Source organism: Trachemys scripta, chromosome 2, assembly GCF_013100865.1.
Source record: "Trachemys scripta elegans isolate TJP31775 chromosome 2, CAS_Tse_1.0, whole genome shotgun sequence".
Taxonomy (NCBI): domain Eukaryota; kingdom Metazoa; phylum Chordata; order Testudines; family Emydidae; genus Trachemys; species Trachemys scripta.
Genome location: NC_048299.1, coordinates 181,128,096 through 181,136,312, shown reverse-complemented (window position 1 = coordinate 181,136,312; position 8,217 = coordinate 181,128,096). Strand labels below are relative to the sequence as shown.

The 8,217-nt window shown below is 42.2% G+C and overlaps 1 protein-coding gene across 1 annotated transcript; it reads left to right on the top strand.

Annotated features, from left to right (window-relative positions):
* Positions 1 to 286: 286 nt before the first annotated feature.
* HSBP1L1 (heat shock factor binding protein 1 like 1) lies at positions 287 to 7,825 on the top strand. Its single transcript, XM_034759433.1, has 4 exons — positions 287 to 607; positions 4,238 to 4,304; positions 5,439 to 5,533; positions 7,384 to 7,825. Exons 1-4 carry the CDS (start codon positions 563 to 565, stop codon positions 7,387 to 7,389), a joined length of 213 nt encoding a protein of 70 aa, XP_034615324.1. The 5' UTR covers positions 287 to 562; the 3' UTR covers positions 7,390 to 7,825.
* The last annotated feature ends 392 nt before the right edge of the window (positions 7,826 to 8,217 follow it).

The window sequence follows — 8,217 nt, the reverse complement described above, 5'->3', positions numbered from 1 at the left end:
TATTTGTCAACGTTTGCATGTTTGTCCAGGGTGTCTGACATTGTTCCTGTGTGTGGGTGAAAATGTTTGTGAGGGTGTGTCCTGTGTGTCCATTTCCCAGAGGTTAGGGCTAGGGGGACCATCAGATCATCTAGTCTGACTCTGACCTCTTATGTATGTCAGTGAGCTCATGTGTTGTTTGGTAGTGTCCCTGGGGCAAGCAGTGTACCCAGTGGTGGAGGTTGGTGTGGCAGGGTGTGTCTGGCTGCGCATAGCTGGCAGTCTGTCAGCAGGTGGAGTGAGAAGTGCGGGAAGGAAGGGCTTTGCGGGGGTGGCCCGCTGCGCTGCGGGCATTGCAGCGCGATGCGGCGCTGACAAGAAACTCAGGTCCCTCGAGGAAGCGGTGACCTCTTTTTCCGCGCGTGTCTCTCTGCCCGGGCCGGCTCCTGCTCAGCGCCTCTTGGCGCGCTAGGGAGGCGGGAGCTGGGAGCGGGTCCGGGCTGTCTCGCAGGCGGCCGCCGAAGGAGGAGGGAGGAGTAGGAGAGAGAGGCCGGCGCGGGGGCAAGGCGGCAGCTGGCGAAGGATGGCAGACAATGACCCGCGGAGCGCGCAGGAACTCTCGCAGTTCGTGAGTGCGGGTCCCAGCAGGGCGGGCCGGGCGCAGGGGGGTCACAGGCCGGGAGCCGCCCTGCCACACGCTGGCTGCCGCTCTCCCGACTCTCCCTCTCTGGGGAGCACGGTCACTGTCAGTAACCCAGAGAAGCGGCTACAGGGAGGGAGGAGATGCCGGTTCCTCTGCAAAGCCCCAGGACACTGCTGAGTCCGGTAACAGTAGTGGCGGCTCCTTCCTAGCGCCCCACGGTTAGGGGGCAATAGCTCTGCCCCACGCTCGATTCTCACCTTTTGGAGTCAGTGGCATAAACCGGAGTTTCCCCAACAAGAGGAGGGTGATAGAAGAATGTTCTTTGTAAACCGCAGCAGCTAGTCAGGCTAGTTCAGCTTATCAGGCGTTTAGACAAGGAAACAGGTAAGGTTCAGTCCCAGTCAGCAGATCTTACTGAGACAGCACCGGAAAATGTAAAGCGCTGGAAAGTTTGTTACCCAAGTTGTGTTTACACTTAAAGTTTCCTTAATCTTGTTATTTGGCCCTCTGTGCCTGTTTTCCCACTTCTCAAATGAAGATAATGCTGTTTCACTTCCTCTGTAAACCCACCTTGAGATCTAGGGATGAAAAGAGCAATTACTAATATAATATAATCGTAACAAACAGTATGGTAATAGGTTTCAGAGTAGCAGCCATAGACATATAGTCTATATGCATCCGAAGAAGTGGGCTGTAGCCCACGAAAGCTTATGCTCTAATAAATTTGTTAGTCTCTAAGGTGCCACAAGTACTCCTGTTCTTTTTTTAGTATGGTAATATTGTATTAAGGGCTGGTGTACACTGGCAGCGCTTTAAGTGGCTTGTGTGGTCACATCCCTAAAAAAACCGCCTCCACGAGGGGCGCAGCTCCCAGCGCTGGTGCACTGTCTACACCGGCGCTTTACAGGGCTGAAATTTGCTTCACTCAGGGAGGTGTTTTTTTCACACCCCTGAGCAAGAAAGTTGCAGCGCTGTAAATTGCCAGTGTAGACAAGCCCTTAGTGGTACTTCACATTTATAGTGCCTTCCATCCCAGGAGTTCAATATGCTTTACAAACATATCAGAGGGGTAGCCGTGTTAGTCTGTATCCACAGAAACAATGAGGAGTCCAGTGGCACCTTAAAGACTAACAGATTTATTTGGGCATAAGCTTTTATGGGTAAAAAAACTCACTTCTTTAGATGCATGGAGTGAAAATTACAGAGACAGACATAAATATATTGACACATAAAGAGAAGGGAGTTACCTTACAAGTGGAGAACCAGTGTTGATAAGGCCAATTCAATGAGGGTAGATGTGGTCCACTCCCAATAATTGATGAGGAGGTGTCAATACCAAGAGAGGGAAAATTGCGTTTGTAGTGAGCCAGCCACTCCCAGTCCCTATTCAAGCCCAAATTAATGGTGTTAAGTTTGCAAATTAATTGTAGCTCCGCAGTTTCTCTTTGAAGTCTGTTTTTGAAGTTTTTTTGTTGAAGGATGGCGACTTTTAAATCTGTTATTGAATGTCCAGGGAGATTGAAGTATTCTCCTACTGGCTTTTGTATGTTACTATTCCTGATGTCTGATTTGTGTCCATTCTTTTAAGTAGAGACTGTCTGGGTTGGTCAACGTACATGGCAGAGGGGCATTGCTGGCACATGATGGCATATATCACATTAGTAGATGTGCAGGTGCAGGTGAATGAGCCCCCGCTGATGTGATTGGGTCCTCTGATGGTGTCGCTAGAGTAGATATGGGGACAGAGTAGGCAATGGTGTTTGTTACAGGTATTGGTTCCTAGGTTAGTGTTTCTGTGGTGTGGTGTATAGTTGCTGGTGAATATTTGCTTCAGGTTGGGGGGCTGTCTGTAAGAGATGACTGGCCTGCCTCCCAAGGTCTGTGAGAGTGAGGGATCATTTTCCAGGATAGGTTGTCGATCGTTGATGATGTGCTGGAGAGGTTTTAGCTGTGGGGCTGTACAAGATGGCCAGTGGTGTTGTTATTTTCCTTTTTGGGCCTGTCTTGTAGTAGGTGACTTCTGGGTACCCATCTCGCTCTGTCAATCTATTTCCTCACTTCCGCAGGTGCCTGCATCTGTAATTTTCACTCCATGTATCTGAAGAAGTGGGTTTTTTTACCCACGAAAGCTTATGCTCAAATAAATCTGTTAGTCTTTAAGGTGCCACCAGACTCCTCATTGTTTTTACAAACATAGTTAGCCTCACAACACCCATGTGAGAGAGGTATCCCCATTTTGCATACAGGAAACAAACACAATGAGATATAATTGTGCAGGAGGCAAAGAAAATATATTCAACTTTTAATTACTTGATTCATCATCGGTTGGGAGTGGGTATCTGAGTGATACCTTCAGTCTGTGTGATTGTGTCTCAGGATGATCTTCTTACTAATTAGATTGCTAGTTACAGCTCCTCTAAGCCAATCTGGAAAAGAATAGTTGTATTTGTTCTTTCATGTGTTCATACATAGAATCATAGAATATTAGGATTGGAAGAGACCTCAGGAGGTCATCTAGTCCAATCCCCTGCTCAAAGCAGGACCAATGCCAACTAAATCATCCCAGCCAGGACTTTGTCGAGCCGGGCCTTAAAAACCTCTAAGGATAGAGATTCCACCACTTCCCTAGGTAACCCATTCCAGTGCTTCACCATCCTCCTAGTGAAATAGTATTTCCTAATATCCAACCTAGACCTCCCCAACTGCAACTTGAGACCATTGCTTCTTGTTCTGTCATCTGCCACCACTGAAAACAGCCAAGCTCCATCCTCTTTGGAACCCCTCTTCAGATAGTTGAAGGCTGCTATCAGATCCCCCCTCACTCTTCTCTTCTGCAGACTAAATAACCCCCGTTCCCTCAGCCTCTCCTCGTAAGTCATGTGCCCCAGCACCCTAATCATTTTCGTTGCCTTCCGCTGGACTCTCTCCAATTTGTCAACATCGCTTCTGTAACAGGGGGACCAAAACTAGACAATACTCCAGGTGTAGCCTCACCAGTGCCGAATAGTGGGGAATAATCACTTCCCTCGATCTGCTGGCAGTGCTCCTACTAGTACAGCCCAATATGCCGTTGGCCTTCTTGGCAACAAGGGCACACTGCTGACTCATATCCAGCTTCTTGTCCACTTTAATCCCCAGGTCCTTTTCTGCAGAACTGCTGCTTAGCCAGTCGGTCCCTAGCCTGTAGTGGTACATGGGATTCTTCCGTCCTAAGTGCAGGACTCTGCACTTATCCTTGTTGAACCTCATCAGATTTCTTTTGGCCCAATCCTCCAATTTGTCTAGAACACTCTGCACCCTATCCCTACCCTCCAGCGTATCTACCTCTCACCCCAGCTTAGCGTCATCTGTGAACTTGCTGAGGGTACAATTCATCCCATCATCCAGATCATTAATAAAGAGACAGCAGTAAGAGCCAATGAACTTCTTAGCCATGCATCTTTCACACACTGCTTTTCTAATTTGATTTTTCTTCTATTTCATCACAGTATTGTTAGTGAAATTATCACACCATGTTTTATTTTTCACAGAACAGAAAGTGCTTCTGAAGTGTCAAGACAGTATATTCTTTGCTGATTTGGGTGGATGTTTTAATTAAATAGTTATTTTTTACAGGCAGAAAACCTACTACAGCAACTGCAGGAGAACTTTCAAGCTTTGACTGAAAAGTTAACTCTGAGAAATATCCTTTTTTATTATTCTGTATGTTACTAGATTAATAGAGCAAGTTCAGTAGGATTTTAAATAAGCTTATATAAAAAACACTATCTATTTCACCTGGTTGGTTTATCTGATATTTTACTTTGAGAAATCAAGATCTGGATACACTTACACTTCAGTTTGGTATTCAGAAAGATCCTGAATACAATTAACTACCCATTTATACAGAAATCCAAATTGTAGCATAGTTAAATATTTTAGCTTTCCCAAGAAGAATGCTGATATTTTATGGTAAAGACTAGCCAGTGTACAGCAGTTTTTGCTGAGGGAAATCTATAAGAAAAGGTGGTAAGTTGTCTGCAATATCCTGAAGGCCAGGTACAATCACCTCGGCAAGAACCGTGAAAAAGGAAAAAGAGAGGTCTATAAGAACTGCTTTTTAAATTAGTGTATCATGCATAACAAATAGAAAGTACAGACAAACTTTCTTTTAGCCTTCCATGTATAGGGAAAGGAGAATTGGACCCAAAGAGAGAGAAGCTGAGAACAAAAAGGGCTCTGAGGTCTCGCTCACTAATTAACAATACAGAAACTGGGTCACATATCTGGAAACTTGTTACAGCTTATCTTGTGCAGCAACCAACTTCCTATCTTATTCCCCCCCTGCTCTCCCCACCACATTTTTGTAATTCAGCTTCTGTGTACATTTTGATTGCATATTTATGTTGTTCATGGTTGACCTTACAGGTAGCATTAGTAGATGCAGCTGTAATTCACTATGGCCTCCTAGGTAATAGGGTGTTATACAGCATAATTTCTCTCTTTCAGAGCAACTTCTTGAGGCACATTTCTCACAAAAAAAACAGTCTGGTAGGAAGAAAGCTGTTCTAACTCCACTGAGTAGGTAGGCATTCAAGTAAGCATTCAAAACACTCACTGAGCACGGCCCTTTTCAGATACTATAAGACTATTATTGCAATACAATTTTGTAACATTCCTTCCAGCTTCAATTTTACATGAGATACATGAACAGTGAATGGGTATGATACTGAGACATCTGGAAGAGGAACTTCTGACTGGTAAACATTTCATAGAAGTGAAAGTCAGCAAAACCATACTCTTTTTATACATAACAATGTTCTCTTTAACTTTTTACTGAAAGAAATGGGTGAACGTATTGATGACCTTGAAAAGCATGTCACTGACCTAATGGCACAGGCCGGGATAGAAAATACCAATGAGGATCTGATGGTGAGAGTTACTCTGTAAAACAAAGTTGTGTGTAGTTATGCTGTAAGCTGCTTCCACACTACTGGGGAGGAAGGCCTGGTGCCCACGTTCTCCATCCCTTTTAAAGGTGGGCATGTGAGTTACAGTTTGTGACTACGAAGGTTGGAATGGAAGGAATCTGTCCTCCCACTCTAGCATCTCTCTTATATCAAGCTCATTAAGTGTCCATTAAGAATTGTCTACATTGTCTGAACCAGTTGTCAAACTTCACTAGTAGACAAAGTCCTGGTGCAGACAAGGCTTAACACAGATGAAAGATTGTCTCTAAATCACAGAGAGCATTATTTAGAGAAATTAAGTTTTTGGTGCTTTGTTTAACAATGAAGGCTTCCTATGCATTACATCTTTCCATTTGGTCTGGATACCTGAAGCTCCACTAAAATGCCAAAAATAAATGCTGTGGAGTGCATACATTCCCTCAATGGGAACTGCATGCCCAGATCCACAATGTATTCTAATAGACTATCACCTTGTAGATTCAATTTAAATGCTTAATATTAAACTGAATATCTCATAAGTAACAGTTTGAGACTAACTCAGAAACAGAACTTATGTAAGTTTACACTACGTATTTTCAAATCCTGAACTCATTTTAGCAAATTTCTAAGGTGACATCCCAAGAACACAGAGCAAAGTTAATGCCTAAAATTGCCTTAGTTTAGGCTCCCATTATATCCTGAATTGTAGTGTATGGGGGGTAGGGGCGGAGTCAACCATATTGTAATTTTGCATCCTGACAGAAGATTAGCACCTGATTTTCAAATATTGTTAAAATATTTTGCCATGTAAGTCTGCATTTATTTGGAATCTAAATTGTATTTAAAAAAAGGTTGAGGTCATTTTTAATAATTTGATATGCCTGGGATTTGATTCTGCTAACAGCATGCACTATAGCAGGGATCGGCAACCTTTGGCACGTGGCCCATCAGGGAAAACCGCTGGTGGGCTGAGATGGTTTGTTTACCTGCAGCATCTGCAGGTTCGGCTAATCGCAGCTCCCACTGGCCATGGTTCGCTGTTCCAGGCTAACGGGGGCTGTGGGAAGCGGCAGCCAGCACATCCCTCGGCCCACGCTGCTTCCTGCAGCCCCCATTGACCTGGAACAGCAAACCATGGCCAGTGGAAGTTGCGATTGGCCGAACCAGCGGACGCTGCAGGTAAACAAACCATCCTGGGCCGCCAGCGGATTTCCAACGGGCCATGTGCCAAAGATTGCCGATCCCTGCACTATAGCATGCTGCATTTTTAAACTATTTATTTTTCAGTTTGTTGTATAAAAAATTAACAGGAAAAATTAAGACTTTATCACATACCTGAAATATCACAATGACCCTAATTTGTAACTAAAGAATTGATGAACCAATGAATGGTGCCTAGATCTCTGGATAGAAGCCAGAGAAATAAAAATAAAATTTAAAACACTAACACCAATCAGCATACTTCATAGTTATATAGTTGTCTCACGTTAATTGTCCTGGAAAATATCACCAAATACTACTTCTATTACCACGATTTTTCTTTAACCCATCTGAAAAAAAATCCCTAAATTTAAGATAAATGAGTTGATTTTTGTGATTTAAAGGAACCCATATTAAACAGAGCAAGGAAGTGCAGTAAATCATTATGTGCAATATATTCTTCTGTCACTTCTGATGCCTAATTTCTGTGGAAAAACAAAAAATATTTCATAACATTGAAACCACCATCTCAAATCTTAAATTAAGATGTCAATTGTACAAGAATGCTCCTATTATATTGAACCATATTCATTAATTGAATAAGCCAATAACTTTTTTTTTTTTTTGGCATAGCACTGAAAATGAGAACATACTGATCAAGAAATACAGACTGATTCTGTATTACATTCTATTGAGAAAGAGGAAGAATGTCATTTACAAACATTTGTATTTCTACAAAATTCAGGTGAAAATACCGCACATTGTAAAGGACTTCAAAGGGTAAAATTTTTAGTCTTGCACCATGACTGAAAACTATAACATCTATTAATATTTCAATCACAAAGAATAGCTCCAGTGAAAGAAAAGTATATAATCAAATTATGTCATACAAGATATGAAGTCTCCATTTTTTATTACTGATCCAATAAAGGAGGAAAGATGAGTTATGACCATCAGACTAATGACACATTTTACTTAAGATTGCCACAGAAGAAACTTTATCTTATCAAGAGCTAAGACTGAATTTGTATAAAATATTCATTGCAAAAATCCAAAAATATATATAATGAATTTGCCCAGCCATGTAATTTTTAAAATGATAAAGATTAAATAAAAAGCTATTCATTTTCAAAATAAATGTTTACATGTTTCAGAATTTTCTGGTTTTTGAGTTTAATAGTCCCAAAATAACTGAATCCTGTTGTGGCAATGTATTTCCACACTTGCAATAGTGTATGTATATGAACCCACATTATTTTGTCACTCTCTTAGATTCAGTGTGCGCACGAGCTCTCTCTCTCTCTCTCAGAATATGTACCCATACTATTAATGCTGAAATATAAGATTGTTATCTTTTTATCTGAGTGATATAGTCTACTTTGGTGCATAGACTATATTTACACTACAAACTAGGACTATGATTCCTCTGCTTGAATATGCACGCTCTCACTAACTCTCATCAAGCTA